The sequence below is a fragment of the Etheostoma cragini genome, chromosome 19, assembly GCF_013103735.1.
Source record: "Etheostoma cragini isolate CJK2018 chromosome 19, CSU_Ecrag_1.0, whole genome shotgun sequence".
In the NCBI taxonomy this organism is placed as follows: domain Eukaryota; kingdom Metazoa; phylum Chordata; class Actinopteri; order Perciformes; family Percidae; genus Etheostoma; species Etheostoma cragini.
Genome location: NC_048425.1, coordinates 4,015,785 through 4,036,552, shown reverse-complemented (window position 1 = coordinate 4,036,552; position 20,768 = coordinate 4,015,785). Strand labels below are relative to the sequence as shown.

The window sequence follows — 20,768 nt, the reverse complement described above, 5'->3', positions numbered from 1 at the left end:
ATTATAGGTAATCAAAAAAAGTTGTAGTATAGTATGTCAAAAATAATGATAAAAAGTCATAGTATAGTATGTAAAAAATAATGACAAAAGTTCATAGAGTAGTATTTCGAAAAAAGTCATAGTATAGTATGTCAAACATAATGACAAAAACCCACAGTATAGTATGTCAAAAATAATAAAAGGTCATAGTACAGAATGTCAAAAAAGTCGTAGTATGTCGAAAATAATGACAAAAAGTCACAGTATAGTATGTCGAAAAAAGTCATAGTATAGTATGTAAAAAATAATGAAAAAAAGTCATAGCATAGTATGTAAAAAATAATGACAAAAAGTCATTGTATAGTATGTCAGAACAAGTCATAGTATAGTATATTGAAAAAAATCATAAAAAGTCGTAGTATAGTATGTTGAAAAAAATCATAGTATAGTATGTTGACTTGAAAAATATCATGGTAAAAAAATATACGCTGAAATAGGTTTTCCAGGCATTGTTTTTATTAATGCGAGCCTATTGTTTATCTACAACCACAACCTACACTGTATTAATTACTGGCCAGTTTTACAACAGGCAATCAAAGGTTAATAGAGGATACAGTATGTGGTGTAACAACCATTGTTGTTCTATCAGAAAACCATAGACGAGATTGTAGTCTTAACATCTCAGGTTGCTTCAAATGAAGTCCTTGTACGGGAATTTAAAGACTGATTTATGCCTGGCGGGTTAAAGGGAGTTTTGATGTATACGTTTTGATTTCTAATTGTGCATCGGATCAAACACGATGATAGCAAAGATACATAAAATGTACACAACTACTTGGTCATTTTTTGTGTTCAATTGACAAACAGTAGTTGAATGTAACTATTTATTCAATTTATTCAATAAAATAACACAACAATAAAGTACCTCAAATAGTTAATTGAGTGTATATATTTTCTGCCTCTTTATACATCTACTCCAATACTTCTCAGATGTAAATATTGGACTTTTTACTCCACTATATTTGACTGACAGGTTTTAGTTCACTGTTGAGATTACAATTTTTATATCTCCAGATGTGTTGAATTTTCGCTGATAAACTGAAAGATAAAGTGTCCATTTGAGTTTATATTTAAATATGTAAAGACCATCATGGAGCCGCTGGAACATGCACGGTCACCAAGCTGAAAACAGGGCTGCTTTTCTGGCAACATGAAAACTTCTTAGAGATACGTGGTTGTTACAGGACGAGAAAAAAACATACATGATGACCTTATAGTATATGATGCATTGCTGTTGATTAAACTAGGGAACATTTTTACTTTTGAAGATTTTGTTACATCTTTACTAGAGCTGGGCAAGTTAACGCGTTATTATCGCGTTAACTAATTAATTAATTAACGCAGACAATTTTTTTATCGCGCGTCAACGCAGTTTTAATTATTTCTTTATTATTGTAAAAGTTTTTGCTCACAGGCTTTGTAAGACCTGAGACCGAGAGACTCGCCCACGATCAAAAACTGCACCTCTGATTTAAAGTTTAATAATTTATCAAACATACAACACAGAAACTCACCAAAAGCTGCGTCTATAGGGTAACGAGTTGGCGGTGAGGTCTCTTCCAGGTCTCTCTAGCCTCTACAGGGGATTTTCTATCCAGCCTGGAACGTCCAGCCTTTTTCGGGGTCGTTGAGCATTAAATCCAAACCGTCACATCCAAGATTTATCCACTTTGTTTATGATTCATCGCGTTTTGACTCATATATGCCGCTAGCTCGCGGCTCCGTGTCTGCTCTCGTGTGTTTAGGGAAGAAAAGGAAGCAGCCTACCCATATATGGGAGACAACTTGAGTATGGAGGCTGAAAGAGGCCAATCCTCCCAGTCAAACTGGCTAGTATGCAATCAAAGATGTCATAGTGCACAAGATAGACATCCACCATTTTATAGAGGAAATGGTTTGAGATTTGGCATATATTTATATTATACATTATATATTTGGGCCTTTTTTGAAGAAATATAAATAGTATGTGCTTTATATAAGTTATAATGTTTATTATGTTCATTTTTGCATATAGGAGAACTGTGTGTGTCTAAACTGTTTTAGACACACAAATGCTTGTGTAGCATTGCTGTGGGGTGTAATATCAATAAATATGACATTATTATGTTGATTATTGGCATAAGCAAATGTTATGAGGGCAAAAGCGTCTGGACTTTCTTTGAATAAATGTATGTATTTTGTCATCTGTATAAGTCATGATGATTATTTCATCACAGTGTGACTCCCAAGACATATGAGAAGTGTTTTAGAGGTTTTACTGCTCTGTCTGTGACATCAATACATATCTGGAAGATTCATGTTCCGTTTTATTTATTTATTTTGTCTTTAAGGTCCTACAACCATTTTTAACATTCAAGTGACCTCACGGCAACCCAAATATTCTAATAACCCAGTTTGTCCTAAAAAAACTGATGTTCATATCTTGACTGTAGACCACAGGGTTGATGTTTTACAAGTTATTATAAAATAAATCCAGACGGACGATGAACTGTAAAAATGGCCTCAGGGCTCAGAGGGATAAGTAAAGTTATGGATAGGGGACTTCTAACTGCAGTGGATTATTTAATCCAGCACAGTGTGCCATTGATATTTTTGCTTAAGGATCTGAATAATTCTCCCATCACTGCTGACAGTGCAGCACAAGGACCGCCTGTAAAGTAGCCGAAAAGCACGATTATACAGTTCATCAGGTTAAGACTATACTGTATATCGACAAAAGACAAAATATATTCTCTTTGAGAGAGACTGAAGAGGCAGTCTGGTAAGTTAGCCTTTGAGTGCAGGCAATAAACAACAGCTATAAACATTTAACCTTGTAGAAACAAATTTACAAAAAGGTACGGCCCCTTTAAATTTCCATCCTACAAATATTTGTTGGAAGTGTATTGTGACCGTATCTTTAAGAGTTAAATGTAGCATGTGCAATCATCATTAACACATTAATACCAAAGGACACCAGCTTCACACTTCAATAATTCATTTAATTTCCAAAGGGTTGCGCTGACTTTGTCTTTGTTACACACTGCACAGGATAACACAATAAAACACCTCGCAACGTACAAGGTCGTGCAACATCTAGTCTGGCTTCCAGCACTGCGCACACAGTCGTAAATATTTTGGCTGTTCGGATCCGGTGGTGCGTTCACAAATGTTGTCCATGGAATACTGTTGCACAAACATGGTGGGGTGTCTGTAATCTTTAATGATTGATAATTTTCTCCGCTCCATGTTAACTCTTTGAAAGAGTTTCAGTCAAAAATGACATTTTTGCTGTGAGAAAAAGAAGACACTCATACAAAATGACCAAAAATAATGCTTTAAAAAAAAAATCCTAGGTTAAAAGACCATTGGAGTTATTTTTATCCCACTAATAGCTTCCACAAATGCATGTTCTGTCACTGGACACATTGTTGAATTTGTTTTTAGCACATGAAATGCAAATAAAGCCTAAAGTAGACATTCTCAATAGATACACAAAAAGGTCACCCAAATGTCGGTTAAACATGACATCTCTTCTTTGCGTTGATTCATTACTAGCCTGTAATAACACTAGAGAATTTAAATAACTTTGGCTTAAAGTTAGAATAACCTCACCTTGGTTACATTTGGAGAATACTATTCCAATACCGATTGGTGTAACATTGGAAAGACATTTCGATGACATTGCTATGGCAGTGGAATGACACAGAATCACATGGAATAATATTGGCGTTGATTGGGAGATCTCAAGCTGCTGTGGGAGTAATTGTACAACCACTGATGTAATAAACGTGTGTATACATCTCTTTACATTTATCATTCTTTTACGTTTAGTTAGATATATACATTTTATCAACACACTTTTGTCCGTATACATTTATCATAAATAAAAGATTTGTCAACAAATCAATTTAAAAAAACAAAACACTCGTAAACACTTGAAATATTCAACATACACGCGCACACATGCACACAAATGTCTTTTTTTCCTCCATTAAGTTTGCTTCTTCGTAAAGTGCAAGGCAAGATACAGTAAACTTTGAAATGTACGACATACAACTTTCTCACACACTCTCACACACACCTTGTATGTCGCATAGCCCAGTGAACTCAGTACAAACTTGGCACGACACCACTTAAGCCTCTAAGGTGTAGAGCATATAGCTGGCACACTATGGATACAGTAGCACAATCCTACCAGAGCTGAACATCTACAACGCCTCACAGTAACTCGGTCCTATCAACAGTTAGTTTGGGTTATTTCCATAAATTGTTTTTTAAATAACTGAGGAAATCCAATACTAACCCTTTACATTATTGGTGAAAAAAAGAACAGAAATGATCCATTACCAGTTTACAGCCTTATTTGGGGACATAATATCCAAGTAAAAGCTTGAAAAACACTTAATTAGCCTCGAGTCAAAGTGACTTTACATTGTTATGTTCCTTTTTGTAGTTTGAAAGTGGTGGAGTTGCATCGCAACAAATCAACTTTAGACAAGTTGTGTATCATGAAAATAAATACTTTAATATGGTTCTTCATAGTACCTTTACATGATGCAGTTTCCTCCACCTATGGGACATTTGGTTGTATTTGACTCATGTTTAATCTTGGCTAGTGTTTCTTTATTACATCCTGGCAATTAAAACTTATACTAGACATTTAAAGGAATTTAGATTAATACAGAAGAAATATGTCACAATTTACCTCTGTTCAATTCAGTATGGAGTAAGCTTCGTCACTTTATCCTAGCTTATGACTAAACACTGGAAGCAGAGGAAACAGCTAGCTTAGTGCTATCAGAGTTGTGTCTTCATTCCTATTATTTACTATATGTGTAAATGTAACAACTTTTGTAAAAAATGCTGTTTAATAACTAATTGGATTACACATTGGAGCTTTCTTGACGACCTACAGCTAAGCTTAGCTTTGTTAGGACAGGATTTTCTGGGAGTTGCAAGCTTTGAACACTCGCAACGTAAGAAAACCCCCAGTTGACTAAGATATCGTGGAAACTAATTTTCTAGCTAATAAGATATGTGTAAATAGCACATTACTTTTGACGGAGAATGTCCAATTGTCCTTTTAAAGCTAAGCACATCTGGGAGCTTTCTCTTTCCATCTTTTTACTGATTGCATAGAGATGAAGAAGTCATACATTTTCCTGTCTATTTTGCAGTAACCGCATATAAGCAAATTTCCTCTAAAATGTCTAATCCATTCCTTTCAAAAACATTAATGTAAAGCTTGATAGAAGTTGCCTCTAAAACTCGTTGACATCAATATTTTAGCCATTTCTGAACAGCAGCACATGAATCCAAGCTCATTTTACATATGAAATCTAGTTGTCACGCCTGCTTGGAGAACCGTGGGTGTAAACCAATACACTGTGTTGAAGTCTGGACAACACAGTAAAGTATTGGCCGACATTTAAGCGTTCTGGCTAAATAAGTGTCCGTTCGCAGTACAACCTAGACTAAATGGTGCGTCAAGCAGGTTAAAACAAATCCACAAAAGCTGCTGGTCGGAACAAACAAGCTATAACTCCCTCTTTTGAGGCAACTGCTGCCTACCACTGTGAGGCGAAGGAAGGCTATGTATGCATGCAGGGACACAAAGAACAGCATTAATTGACTTTGATTATATGCACTTTGGCCAAAGAGTTTGTCAAATGGGGAAGCAGCAAAGCCAGGACAGCTTCACAGGTTACCATTGGGAAAATAAGATATACAAAAAAATAGATAATATATTTGCAATAATAATAACGTAACAGCTTTCAAGCTTTTCACAGATGAAGCAAAAACCAAATATCCAATGACCCTTATTCTTATATTACATATACAATCAGTAGTATGGCAAAGTAGGAGTAATATACCGAGTGGCTGTAACGTTTTGTTAATGTGTCCTTGATGCTTCCGCCTTCTGTAAAAACCTTCATTTCATCTGATGCTGTGCCTCCTATTGGTTCTTAAAACCAGTGGGATAACTATTTTTGACTCCCGCATGAGTCAAATTGTAGACCTTAATAATAATAGTGATGTCCGTACTTTCTTTTCATAGCTGAATTCCAGATGAAATGACTCATCATAAAGCATAGCCTCGGATCACACAAGTTAGACAACAGCCCATTAAGAACCACTTTAGAACCACCACAGTAGAACCTTTGTGAAACCTTATATGATTTATCATTTAACATTATTCACAGGTTAATACAAGTCCACACAAGTACATTCCTCAGTACATTTTTGCAACATTTAAGATATTCCCCAGTTCAGTAGACGATAAACTTGAGATGTTTCGAATTTGTTCAGTTTGTTGCCGTGAGTTCTCATGGCAGTAGCAACAAGAAATAAATACTCCTCAAAAAGTCTGGAGACAAAAATCAAAGTCTAAAGGCTGTTCATAAGTGCAGAAATAAAACGACTGAAGTTAGAGAAAAAACAACTAAAAGAGTGTACAACTCATGATAGATATGTCGCTGCACTCGACATGCAAGGAGTGCACTACGTAAACACAGTTCTTTGTCAAAAAATAATCTGCAAGAACGTTTTCGTTCCATGCCTCCCTTGTCCACTGCTGGTTTCCCTGCTGGCCACGGCGACTTCCAAACTCAAGCGGGTAAACAGAACCAAAAGCAGAACGCCAATGGTGAAGCAATGCAATGCAAAGCCAGGCCCCTTCAACAAATGAAAACAAGAAATAGAACAAACATCCCCCCTGCACAATGGAGGACACAGAAGCAGGGAGGAAATAGCAAAGTTGGAAAGATGGTTTTCCTTTTCTTCCTCACACCTCTGTCAGGCCACTGGGGATCACGGTTACAGGGGAGGAGAACAGTGGGGGTGCTCCTCACCCCTGGTTGTCAGGGTAACGAGGGGGTCGGTATTAAGCACCTCATGCAGGACTTCAATTGCCCGAGGAATCTGCCTCACCGGTCCCACCTCTGATTTCCCAATTTCCTGTGGGAAAGAAAGTAAAAATGTAAATGACAAATTGTGCACCTCTTTGTAAGGTGACATTGACCCTTGTGTTGTCCTCCCGGGTCAAAAAGTTCAAGCTTTTTTTTTTTTACCCTTTTTTAAACATTCAACATTTCCACACATTATTTTTTTATTATTTCACTGACACCACCTTACTACCACTAGTTTTACACTACTTTTTGGAATCCAGGGTCAATAACCCTCATTTGTGTAGAATTATACCTAATATTTGAGTTAATAAAGCAAAATTATTTTGACTTGTTATCAGAAGACTGTATGTTAAGTGGATGAGTTTGGTCAGGGTGCTGATTTGAAACCATTTAAATTTTCACCCAAAATTAAATGAAAGTGATCAATTGTATTTGCAAAATGTGTTGCAGGGAATCCATACTTTTTATGGTTATTTGGTTAAAAAGAAACCCAGATAAAAAAGGGGTCAAATATGACCCGAGGACAACAGGAGGGTTAAATTGATAAATACATAAGAATATTATGACCGATATGCAAAAGAAGACATGATGGATGGTGTAAATGTGGTTTAGAATATCAGCTCTTTAGTTTTAGATCATAGTGTCGAACACTATCATACATACATTTTTCGATGTACCCAAAGGCAACAGAGCTTATTTTTGTACTGTAGCTGTAGTCATTCCATCAACGGATGCCTGGATCGAACATTCTATCAGGCTCTCTATAACCGACTATCAATCACAAATGCCTGGATGGGCTGTGATCCTGGATCGGAAATTGGATCAGGACATCCATTTGCTGAACTTTAGTTTCTCATTCTAGACTAAGAGAACTAAAATGAGGAGTTTTATGTCAGTAACATCCTGAGCTGTAATGTAGTCGTTCTTTAAATAAATAAATCTCAAATTAAATTAATATGGTTTGCATACTGTCACTCTTGATGGAAGAACACAAGGGAGGAGTTTTTGATAGCCGGCAACACAGAGGGCAACTAAAAGAATCGGACATGGATTGCACTCTATATAGCTGATACCAATCTATCAACAAATGTCAGGATTGGCCCTAATTTCAATCCTGAAAGTTCAGGGACATCCCTAAACCTTACTGTAGTTTCTTCTTCTAGACAAAGGGAACTAATACAGTTTGTACACCATAGCATGAATGCATATCTGATGTTGTGGGACTGAAGCTTTGAAACCCGGCTCTTTCCAGAGCTCTTACCTGAGAGAGAGCTGTTGGACTTCTGTTTGTGGAGCTTCTCTCTCTCCTTCTTCACCTTGGGTATGATCTTCAGTTTCATACTGCTGCTGCTCTTATTGCTGCCCCTTATGGGGTCCTAAAGGAAGAAGCGCAGATCATTGGGCACATGGATTTGCACCAAGAGATATTTTCTTCTACTGCAACTAGTCTACTGTGACCAGTCTGAACTGAGCAATGGCACTTGGTTGGTTGTTGGACAAACTGTGATAATGCAATGGATTTGCACACGCACGCACTCATTAGTTATATTACTATATTACTGTCTCTGAATATCAATGCTTTATACTACTTTTGCGTTACTTTCACCTAAATAACAGCAGCAGTATATCTTTGCAGGTAGGTTGTGAATTTGACCACGGGATCAACACATTTTTATAAACTTTAATAAATCATAGTTTATTTCTAATGTTTTGTACTATTAATCTGAATCTGCAAAGTAACTTAATCTTTGAAATAAATAGTGAAGTACAACGTACAATAGCCTACGTGACTCTTTGTTCTAGCTCTGTCCGTGGAAACAGTGACGGGACAGCACCTTGCTTTGCCGCAATGCAATAACTCCTGAAAATAATGTCCATCTCGCAAATGTATCCGTCTCTGCAGTCATTTCAACCACCAAATTCCAGCAGCAGGAAATAACACTTTTTTTTTCTGTGCCGAATTGTTTGGGGCTTTGATGAATTCTTAAAAAAAAATGAAAAAAACGAACACCACTAAATGCTGGGTAAAATGCGTTGTGACTTGTGTTACTGAGATTGTAACAGGTATAATATTACTGAAATTGCATTATTAATGTGTTATAGTACAGCGTTACAGTAAAAAGGAACACATTACTGTAATTGCAACACACATTCGAACACAGATTGCATCCCTCCTCACCTCCTCGGAGCACTGCATGAGCGGACAGATCCAGTGGATGTCGTCCAGCTTGTGGAGCTCTGCACTGAGGCTGTTAAGGGTTGACCGGAGCTCCTCTTCCTCCGGAGAATCAGACTGTGAGGGATGAGGAAATAATAAAAGTATTACATTTTTATTTTAAAGGTGATTTCTAATTACAATGTTAGCCAATGTATTAAGTCTGAAAAGACAAAAAATAGGATAAAAAACAAAGCAGAGAAAAAAAAGATCAGAACAGAACAGAACAGAGAGATACAGGAAATAAGATACAAATAAAAGCATGACTCCTGTATTGTTGCATGCATCGTTATGTCATGGTTTACACTAGCATTGTCAATAATATATGCTCGTCTTATGCAAAAAGGGCTATTGTGTAGTAAAGGTAAGAAAAAGCTATAGCAAACAAAAACTGAGCAAAGAAAATAAATAGACAGCAGATACTGAAATGTGAGACGTCAAGGCTTGAAGGGCTTCAGCAGAGACAGACAGCGAGAGAGGAAGAGAATAGGCGAGGGAAACAAAGACAACAACAGAGAGAACACATGGATGAAATCCCAGAGTTGTACCAGTAGTTTTCCATCGAGCAACATCCTAGTCTCAACCTGGAGAACTTTACTGCTGTTGACGATTTCCACCGCCGTGCTGCGACTGAGACACTGAAAATACAAGTGAATCTATTGGTTTTTCATTCTTAAAATCAAATCCGTCCAATAATACCATGTGTATTATACGGCCTAAAGATAAGGATGCAAGTAATATACTTTATTGATAAAACATTCCCATGTATTCATGTTTGGACACAAGTAAGACAACTATTTCCTAATAATAGTGTTGAATAACGGCCAAAAAACACAGTGAAGTTGATTTTTGACCTTTTGGAAATAAAATGTCATAACTTCATCATTTTATCCTATTAGACATTTGTGTAAAATGTTGTCATTAGTGGTGAAGTGTTGAGTTTGGCCAAAAACGTGTTCTGTGAGGCCACTGAGACCATAACCTTTGACCACCAAAATCCAATCAGTTCATCCTGGAACATAGCCTGGATGCCAGCCGAACTTAGCCCTGCCCACAACATCTGAAGTCAAGAAGTTCGGTCTGGACTTGATTGATTGTGGAGCAACTACGCTCGAACAAGAGCTGTTCGGACCAATCGAATTGTCAGGGCGGGCTTTTTTTATGATGATGGACAGATGGTCTACAGTAACAGTCAACCACTTCACCAAAGAGGGCTTGGGTTGAATTGGTTTACAACAAAGGAGGCTGCTGCTGGAGCACTGAGATGTAGAGATTCCACTATCACGTCTCTTATAGAAGATATCGCCAGCGCATTTATTTTAAAATCCTCAACCAGACGGAGTGGCCAGTGGCGTTAGAACAAAGCCGTGAATCAGAGAAATAAAACGTGTTTCTGCTGACTCATCTCTAGAAAAGCAACTCTAGCAAGCATCTCACTATCACCAACGTTATCCACATTCATATTTACACAAAACAAATGATATATCCAGCTTCAACGGTCGGATGTTAGGACGGAAGTGCATTGTACAGAGAGTGGTTGCTATGGAAACGATATACCGTCTCCGTTGAGTTCTGTTAAAAGGTGAGATGAGTTCAGTTGCTCTGATTAGTTGCAGGTCTATCCAGTTGAGTGCAGAGGCATGTTGGGTTAAAACACATCCCATAATCACAGCCCAGTAGAGTACTATCAGACGACGTATGACAACGTTAGGCTACCTGGAGCCCATAAGGACGTTGGGGGTTCCTAAGCTGACGAACATGCAATCTACCATAAGTATATGACTAAATACAGGAAAACTATATACCAATAAAATAAGCTAAGAAATGTTTAAAATTTATCTCATTCCAGCTGTTTTCATTTACCAATGCTCTGTTAATTAGGACAAACAAGTTGGCTCTTTGCTTATTTTGACCAAAGCAGCAGCCAATCACAGTGGCCCTGCCCTGTTTGTTATCCTAAAATGATGTCATAATGTCTGGTTTACATACAGCCTGTAAACTGACATGAGACCAAAGCATATAGTCGAAAATCTGTACACTCTACGCAGTCAAATCAGCCATCTGTCCGTCCGCCTGTCTCGTATTTACCCGGCCCAGTGTCTTACCTCAGGGCTGGACAGCTTGGCCTCTGTGAGCACCAGGGCGGTGGCGTTGACAGCATGAGCCAACTCTTGCTCCACCAGCATGTGAGTCTTGGCTGCCTCACGGATCCTACGGTCAGGACGGGGGAAGAAATTACAGACTTGAAAGAGCTATAATTATTAAAACAAGCCATAAAATGATGGTCATTACGCCTACAAGTTGTCTCAGCCTGTTGCTGGGAATAAAAGCCTGGTTCCTTTCTTTCAACATTTATTTTCATGTGAAATGTGTTCTGAGGACAGAGGCTGTTGTATGTTGTTCATATAAAAGCCCCTTAAGGCAAATCTGGGATATAAGCGATATCGGGCTATGCAAATAAAATTGACTTGACTCCCACCTTTAACTTCAGTTTGTAGATTTTTGGAGTCAAACCTCAGCCAAGACTCTGCTTAGGGAATCACAAAGCTTTAAGACTCAATTAAGAATATCTCTGTGTTTTTACCAGATGTCAGCAAACAGAAAAACCAACTGATGAAGTGAGTTGTTAAAACCTTTCTTTTTAGTAAACTTTGTGTACACAATGTTCTCAATGCTCAAGTTCATGTGTAAAGCCCCTGGCGGTACTTCAAGCAAGGCTTTATGTTGTGCCGAGCCTTCTTGGTGTTTTAAAACTAGTGATTAGATGATGTGTTCATAGTAGAGCCCCTAACACTCCCATTCAAAAGACCAGTATACGGTCAATCTTAAAAGTGGCGTTTCTGTCCTAATTATGCTTTTCAACAAAACTTTGACTCAGGTACAGTCACAAAAAGACCCTAGGTTGCATTTTGGCAAGAGTTACGCTTTAAGGCTTCTCAAGTTGGCAGTAGGGGGAAAGTACACACCTTTTATTGCCCTCTCAAATTCCCCATTTCAAATCAGTAAGAAATCCCTTACTATTTCTTAGCTTGAGATTAGTTTACAAATGTTATTCAAATATTTATCATCCTGAAAGGGTAATTTATTTTTGCAAACATGATTGGGAAGATCATATTAAACCAGACATACTGAGACACGCTGAGAAGACCTCAGAGGGACACAAATGGTTTATATGCACGAAAAAGAGAAATAAAATGGCTCATCAGTGCAACAGAGAAAAACTTAGCAAATAATCAAGCTTATTGCAGTGGGATAAACAAATCCCAAAACGTTGGGAAGAATTTCCCCTTGAACCCCTTACCTTCCTGTAACAGAAACACAAACACGCTGATCACCAAACAAGAAGGTTGCCGATGAGCTTGATTTTATGTATTATGTGTGTACTCTGTAAAAGGTTTATACCGTGCCTGCTTAAGTAACATTTTCAGCAATGTATCAGTGTGTAAAGTTGAAAAGAAAGTGCATGTAAGTGTGCTTCTTTGATCATAGTAATCTCTAGGAGTGTTATATATATATATATATATTTTCCTTTAATACTGTTAATTCTCAACAAGGCCTTCACATATTTGAAACAGGTTTAGTTAAGAGGCCCTTATACCAATTTTATTTAAACAAACAGAGTGAAGAGTGTGGACCGGAAAAAATATTCCAAGATGAAAATACTGCCGGATGAAAATACAAACACAAGGCAGGATTATTACAAAAGATCCTTGGTGTTTCTTTTGCTTGATTTGTTTCTATGACTATTATGCCAAGATTCTCTTTTTACATGAGAATGTTTGATCATGTTTTAATAAGATGTCTCCCTTATTTTCTGATCTGCACTTACCCAGCATTTTTATGTAACAAATGAGTTATGTCATACTTAACATTCAAAACAAACACTGCTTACTGCTTAAAGTTATTCGAAATTACTTTTGAATACTTCTACTGAAGATTTCAAATATGCTAAATATATATAGACATTATGTGGGCGCTATATCAGCCATTGACTATTGTACATAGTTTGCTCTTTGTCCATCCTGTCTGGAAATGATAACTGAAATCTGAGTTTTGAAGTGAAGTTCAAAGTCTTTAAGTCAAATCCAGTCTAGTCTATATCTTAGACATTTGACGTCTGAGATTGCTCCGGTGGCGCAAGAAATTTCCCCGGATGCATATTGCAGTAAGTTGGTGCACACCAGAAGTCGAATTGACAGGTTTGTCGGATCAAAAAAACTGTTTATTAATGACATTTCAAGAATTCATCAGTTCAAATATTTCACATGATGTATTTATGAGGTCTGAAGCAGCCAAAATGTCTTCGACAAGACTTAAACCTGCTTCCTGTACAGTAACTGAGAAGTGCTTCTTACTTGTTGATAAGCGTGTCGGCCACAACGCCCAGCTGCTGAACCTGAGCGCACTCTTCCTCCGTCAAGTACTCCATGGACTGCTGGGAGTTAAGGCGGGGTCGGCTGTCGCGGTAGCTGTCGAACTTCCTCTTGTCCTCCCATGACTTCAGCGTGCTCTCAAACGCCTGGTAATACAAAAAAAACAAGTAATTTATCAACTTTGATAATTTAGTTTGTTCCTTTTTTAACACAGACAGCCAACTGACTTTAAAAGTTGGTACTTAAATTTGAAATATAGTAGATTTCAAGACTGCACAATTAATCCATAAAGCAAAACTTACAACAACTGTTCACAGATAGAGAGGGGGGTTATAACTTGAGAGGGGTCTTACATTTGAGATAACAGTATCCTCGGACAAAGCGTAAAAGTATGTGCATTTCAATTTGTGGGTTGATTTTGTAGAAAAGTCTGAATGAATTAAGACTATTGTAGCAAACAAAGTGTAAACATGTTGCAATTTAAAAACAAAAAGGGACAAAAGATTTATTTTTGAAAAGTACAAAAGTGATGAGAGATAGTTACACTGATAAAAAAAAAATCCTCTTTTGGAGATCAATCTTAATGCCTTAATTAAAGAAAAATCAAACATTTAAAGAATAAAATCTTTAAAGATTCCATTCATTCATTCAAATAGACACTTAATTAATTGTGGTTCTTCAGCCATTGTGTGTTTCAGTAGGAGTTCAAGGTTCCAGTAAACACAGTCACTGTATATTTCTTAAAAGCAATCTTTCTAACTGTGAATCTGAGGTAAGTTTTTATTACATCCAGACATGAATATCATTTAACAACCTGTCAATTAACATCTAGCCGAGACAAAGCTAACCTGAAATATTACTTTTACCATTTGACTGAATAAGATATATTTAGGAGGCTAAAACCAGCAAGCCAGCATTGTTCTCTCTCAACAGTACAATGGGAAACCATGGAAACAAACTGCCCAAATGTGCTTGGCCAAGAGAGCTCTCAAAAGTCTTCAGCAGAGTGAAAAAAGGGAAAATTGATTTTAAAAATTATTGCAAAAAAAAAGTCACAATACATCCGATTGTCAATTCTAATTTTTATACTATAAAAGTAAAACTTTTTTTTGTATAAAGTGTAGGAAAAAATGTATAAAACTATATAGAATTCATATTTGAGTTGGACATTACCCTGTCTCTGGTGAGCATCTGCGCTCGGTTCTTGTGGACTATCTTGACGATGCCCGGAGGCTGGATCCAAGCCTCTCCGTCCACCTGTACAGGGACCCCCTCCTCCCCGAGAATGGTGATCTTCACCTGGCGGCACTGAGGTGCAACAGAGCAGAAACAGCAGCTGTCAGATGAGACCTTTGATGCAAAGATGCAACAGTTTGTTGTTCTCAAATGGTTTAATTGAAAGTATTTATTTTAGATCACTTTAGTTAAGACAATCAGCAGAATATCTGAAAAAACAAAGATCCTCTTTACACTTGCTTTTAAAAGGTTCAATTGTATCACAAGTGGACAGCATTAAATATGGCGTGAATACAACGCAGTGTGATTTGATCACTCAAACCACTTGATGAAGTAGCCTGATACGCTTATGACCAGTAGTGTAAAAACGCTAAGGTGTCCCTGAAAATATGTCATCAATGCACAACGTGGTGATGGTTTTGGTGACAGCCCGTTGACACTCTATAAGCTCCCATTTTACAACGAGTTAGAAGTGTTACGTGACCGTCCATTGTTTAGTCCTATGGAAGAAGATGTGTTGGATTCTGCCAACAGCAATATCTCCAGCTGTTCTGACACAACCGCTAACGTACTGGCGAGCGTGCAAACGTAATAACCCTTTGACTCTCTAGCCCAGGTCTCCAACAAGTAGCTTGTAGCTCGCTCAAAGTCAGCATGCTAGCATACTCACATTGAAAACCTTCCATGTCAATGATTAGCATGTTCACACTCCTGGTTTAACGTGTTAGCATGGCAACAAATAAGCAGCAAACACAAAGTACAGCTTGCAGGTATTTGGTCATAAACCAAAGTATTGGACAAAGACATGGAAGAACATTCAATGTTACCATTAAAATGGATGTTGTGCAAGCCTTTGAGACTGTAACTGTGATACTAAAAGTGTGTCCAGTACTGTATACGCAGGGGTGTGTGTGTGTTACCTGTGCAATGCGGTGGTGCTGGAGGTTAATGACTCTGGACATGGCCATCTGCATGCTGCCAAACACCGCCACCACCTCCAACTTCTTATCATCAAATGACGGAGCGCCAAAGTTCTAAACGTAAGAGTTGAGAACGACCAACATACTGTTACTAAAGATCAATGACTGGAAATGCTGTTTTTGGACAATTTCTTTGGAGGCTTAGATGCACACTCACATTATCCTCTTTGGTGCCTCCCCAGAAGTTGATACCACCTGCATAGCTGGGGATGTTGAGCACAGCCAAGCCCTGCAGACTTGGCAGCGACATGGGAACACCGTCACACTGAAAAGAGAGAGAGGGGAGAGGATTGGATGTTAAAAAAGGGATAAGCAAAAACAACATGAAAACAGCTGTTGGCATTTTGTTTGCCAAAATATTCCTTATTCTCATTCTTGTGTGTCTGACCTCCAGCTGAACCCTCTGCTCAAGGTTCTTGTACGTCTTCTGGACCAGCTCTTTCGTCCCCAGCACTCCGTACCACATCATGTTCTTGGTGCGACTGCTGCAGGGTGAAACAGAAGGAATAAACCAAACAACCGCCGAACTAAACTGTATTGATCAAAGATTATTCCATGAGGTTAAGCTGAGTCACTATAGTTGGTGACAGAAAATGGACATTAAAGCTATAGTGCACAGTTTCTATCGCCCCCATGAGAAATTATAGGTAATGACAACAAAACTGTCGGCAAGTCAACATGATACACGTCTTGCGTGATCGTGCGCAGTCCCCACCCTTCCTCTACGCAGTTGCTAGTAACCAAGAAGGACACGGTGGATTGAAAAACCTGATGGACTCTTCAGAAGAAGTAATTGTCTCCACTTCTGTTTGCAAAAGTTGCCAGATGACACAATCTTCTGAACATAGAATTACAGAGAGTTGTGTGGAGCTGGTAGTCTTAATTACATTTGTAGCAACTTATTTGGCAATGGTTTGAATGTAACGGGCGTTCATTAATTTCAAAAACTAAAGTTTTAATTGAAAATAGTTGCAAAGTGGGAGCAGCCTCTGATTTGTTGAAGTGTTTTTTTTTCCCATCTGTATTTACATTTCTCTTTGAAATAAGCCCTTCATATGCTACTAAACATAGAAACACATCATGAAACAAGCATTTGGGTTTATGATATGGTCACCAGTTTGAATCATTTGCAATTTTTCTGTTAGTTTGGCATGGCAGACAGCTCTACATAATACAAGACCCATGAGCCTCGGCTGCTGTTGCCATGGAGAAGAAGACAGTTAAAATTATTAAACAAATTCAAAAATGGACCCAAAAGTGAATTGATTTCAGCTGTTTGTATTATCGATTTTTATCATTGATAATTATGAATTTCATCAGTTTCATCATTATCAATTTTTTTGATTTGCAAATGATTTGATGCTTTATGTCTCTGACCTTGTTTTATGTATAATTCATATTATTGTGAATAGCATGGAATCATATGATATATAAAAGAAACAGAAAACAACTTAAATTAAAAAGGGACATGACAAATTAAGTCTTAAAACTGACTGAATAACATCCCCAAGATAATCTTTACGGGGATATAAATGAAATCCTCTGGAGAGTTTTTAAACAAAGAAAGGTTAGAGTACTTTCTAAACAGAGAAACACTAAACAGGAAAGTTAAAACACTTGCAACACTACTGTGTGTGTGTGTGTGTTGTTCATACCTGCATTTTTTAGGGTGCTCATCTCTCTTGTTGTTGAACTCGAGGGAAATCTTAGCATCCAGGCCGATGCCAAAGTAGTTGTTCATCACGCACTTCTCTGAGCATTGTCTGTAAACACGGAAAAGATGTCGATTGTATATCAAAATGTGATAATTATACATTGTACAAAAGATGTAGATTGTATGTTAAAATGTGATAATAATACATTAATCAAAAGATGTAGATCGTATATTAAAATGTGATAATAATACATTCAAACAAGAGCACATTATTCAGCCACAGCTGGTGTTTGAAGAACACAGATGTACAATTGCATGCAAACAGAGATGCACACAAAGACTTACACAGTGTCCTCGCTGAAGGTGACAGTGTGGAGGCTCTCTGGTTTCTCAAGGACAATGGGGGAGGTGGGACTTAAGCTTCCTTGACCTACACAGAGTTACAATAATCACTTCCATTGAAAAAATTTCCAAAAATAATGTAGTGTCCTTCTAAAATTCGTAAAACATTAACAATGTTTCATTAGACAAAATAATGCAGAAGAGTTTTTAAAAATGTTGTTTTTCCAAAATGTACACATTTTGACGTATATGCCCCTTCACCTCGTATCCCTGCTGAGTTCAAACCAAAGGGACACTTACGTGGCTCAGCATCCTTCAGCTCCTCGCTGTTTTCTCTTTTGATGGAGGACAAGGATGACATCCTCTGGACCTGCGTGTGTTGGTTCTGCTCATCCACCACTGAAACCATGACACCAGTGAACTTAACACTAAACACCAGAGGCATGATTGTGTCAAAATGATACAAAAAGAAGAACAAACAAACAGGTTACCTTTCTCGGCCTGTTCAATGATCTGCCTCAGGGCTTTCTTTAGGCTGTTGGCCCTGAGCATCAGCTGCTCCTTGGACCGGTATGTTTTACCCTCTGAACCCGACTCACAGCCACTTTCGACCGGGCTTGAGCTGCCACTCTCCTGGTTGGGCACCGAACCAGCTGGCACCACCTGGATGTGACAGGAAAAGGAAGAAGAGACATCCTCTTACCGTGGGAACGCTGAGGCATTTCCTTACTATCCCTGTTCTGTGGAGCCTAGAAGGAGTTTAATATTCATTTACCGGCCATACTGAATATAGCTGTATTTTATTTATCAAATATAAAATGATGGTCAGTGCAAAACTAAGTGCCTAAACCCTTTTATTGAGCATCAGGTTAAATTTATACTAGCATTTTGAGCACTGTCAATCTGTTGTATACAAAACCTTCAAAGGGAGCAGAGACACAAAAAGCTGTGTGCCATTTTGTTTTTTTATCTTCCGTGAGACTTAACTCCTTGCCTCTGCGTTAAAGTGTAAATATTTCTATGAGCACTTAAAAAAAAAAAGTGATGTTTACCATCTGAGATAATCTGAATATTTTTAAAAAGGTACAACTACGTAGTATTCTTTCCATCTTTTGCCTTTAGACTTTAAACAAATCTCATACATCCATATAGTGTTAGATCAGTCTATCTTTGATTATAATTTGATCCTTAAACAAGCATGTTTTTTTGCTATCAGTCACACATTTTATAACTTGTTCCAGATTGCTCAAATTTAAATCTGGTGCACAACACTTCAGCTGTTTTGTGATTTCCAGGCTGCACTGCAGTGATTGCTAAGACTATAATATTATAATGATTAGAATTCATAGTGGTTTTACCTGAGCCTCGGCTTCCTCACTTAAGGCCTTGACGAGGGAATCAAGCTTCTCATTCAGCAATGCACACTGGGAGAAGAGACAGACACACAAAAATATATTTTTTATGGTTTCTATGGCTCACTTGCCCACTTCCAAATCATATGAGGGGTGCAAATTGGGAGATAAAGTAGACACCAATGCTAAGCAGAAGTTCATAATTCTCATTTTTGTGTGGCTGCATTAACTCTCAAAACCAGCTTGGAAGCAATACCTATACAGCGCATCAAGGTCTTTTATCCACAGATGCAATAGGCAAATTTTCTACTAGGTGTCAAAGCATCACTTATTTGGAAAAAGAAAGATAAGTAGGATGGAGCTCAAAGCGTTCTTACAGGAGGGATTGGGGAAGACTCAAGATGCCACTGTTGGGTGAAAAGCTTTTCTCTTCTTAAAAATATATTTTACAAACCACTCTTCCCCCCAGCATCATTCTCTTTGCAGTTTCAAACTTGTAGAACCTTTATGTACTGGTAACCAACAGCTGCTTTAAATACGTATTTTAAAACCCATTAACATCCTAGTTTTCGTTTTATTCAGTTTTTGTTTTCTTTAAATGGCTTTTAGATTGGAAAAATCATGTCTGACAGTATAACATAAAAATCCGCTTGTTCCATTTACTACCCAATGTTTACTAAACTAAAATATGGAAACCCAATGGCTCCATGTTGTTCATTCCATCAAATAGAAATATTTTAGATGCTTTCACACCACCTACCAAGAGCCTGGGTCTGTCCGACCATTAACATAATGGCTCAATATTTAAATGATTTTGACAATGTGGATGAGGTTGTTATATGTCGATAATCATATGTAGGCTATTCATTTGAGCCAGAGTAGGCTACAACATTACGAATGAGAAGTAAGAGAGAGAGAGCAAGAGGCAGCGGACAGAGGAGGGTCTGTTTTACTCAAAAGATGGCATTTACTGCAGAGGCGTGTGTAGGTTAGGGCAGGCAGGATTTGGGGAAGGGGGGCTTGGCTGTCCTTACCTACTCTAAGAGGAGGTTCACATTCACCCAATTTGAAAACCCCAGGCATGGGCAAAAATAAGCCTTAGCTTCAGCCTATCTACCTCTTTTTCGGTTTAGCTACAGTGGCAAATTGTGGGAAATAATGGTGTCTTCCATGTATGTTAACCTAACTCTAGGAATTGTTGAGTTACGGCCAAAAGCACATTTTGGCACAGTGATTTTGACCACCAAAATCAAGTCAGTTCATCTTTGAGTCCATGAAAAATTCCTCAAGATGATAACGAGAGATCGCAATCACAAAAATGGGTCAGGCGGACAAACCCAGAAACATGCCGCTAGCCATGGCCACCGTCGTTGCGGCAGCATACAAAATAAGGCTTCGAATTAGTTTTGAAATGGCAGAATTTTAGCCAGAGGGGTGTCTTCAACTCTCACTGACATCCACACGCTTCAACCGCTCTTTTAACTGGATTCTTATGTGTCAAATAATGGACACACACACACACACACACACACACACACACACACACACACACACATACACACACACACACTGCCCACTAGTTACGGTTATACAAGCTCTTACATAAACGATTGCACATACAGTGGGTACGGAAAGTATTCAGACCCCTTTAAATTTTTCACTCTTTGTTTCATTGCAGCCATTTTCC

The 20,768-nt window shown here is 38.0% G+C and overlaps 1 protein-coding gene and 1 long non-coding RNA gene across 6 annotated transcripts in view; one reads left to right on the top strand and one right to left on the bottom strand.

The window, feature by feature from the left end:
- Nucleotides 1-2,999: 2,999 nt before the first annotated feature.
- Nucleotides 3,000-20,768, bottom strand: part of si:dkey-172j4.3 (diacylglycerol kinase eta) — an 82,544-nt gene continuing 64,775 nt past the window's right edge. For all 5 annotated transcript variants that reach the window (XM_034857070.1, XM_034857069.1, XM_034857072.1 and 2 more), the window contains 15 exons: nucleotides 19,088-19,153; nucleotides 18,221-18,392; nucleotides 18,030-18,128; nucleotides 17,733-17,817; nucleotides 17,389-17,496; nucleotides 16,122-16,218; nucleotides 15,891-15,998; nucleotides 15,674-15,787; nucleotides 14,691-14,825; nucleotides 13,500-13,663; nucleotides 11,250-11,355; nucleotides 9,693-9,782; nucleotides 9,109-9,222; nucleotides 8,191-8,305; nucleotides 3,000-6,978 (listed from right to left, as the gene is read on the bottom strand). In XM_034857070.1, coding sequence (XP_034712961.1) covers nucleotides 6,926-6,978; nucleotides 8,191-8,305; nucleotides 9,109-9,222; nucleotides 9,693-9,782; nucleotides 11,250-11,355; nucleotides 13,500-13,663; nucleotides 14,691-14,825; nucleotides 15,674-15,787; nucleotides 15,891-15,998; nucleotides 16,122-16,218; nucleotides 17,389-17,496; nucleotides 17,733-17,817; nucleotides 18,030-18,128; nucleotides 18,221-18,392; nucleotides 19,088-19,153 — 1,626 coding nt within the window. In that variant the 3' untranslated portion in view covers nucleotides 3,000-6,925. The remainder of the gene's footprint in view (nucleotides 6,979-8,190; nucleotides 8,306-9,108; nucleotides 9,223-9,692; nucleotides 9,783-11,249; nucleotides 11,356-13,499; nucleotides 13,664-14,690; nucleotides 14,826-15,673; nucleotides 15,788-15,890; nucleotides 15,999-16,121; nucleotides 16,219-17,388; nucleotides 17,497-17,732; nucleotides 17,818-18,029; nucleotides 18,129-18,220; nucleotides 18,393-19,087; nucleotides 19,154-20,768) is intronic.
- LOC117935118 overlaps nucleotides 18,980-20,768 on the top strand; it is a 24,572-nt gene continuing 22,783 nt past the window's right edge. Inside the window, exon 1 of the long non-coding RNA XR_004654680.1 lies at nucleotides 18,980-18,990. This is a non-coding gene — a long non-coding RNA (uncharacterized LOC117935118). The remainder of the gene's footprint in view (nucleotides 18,991-20,768) is intronic.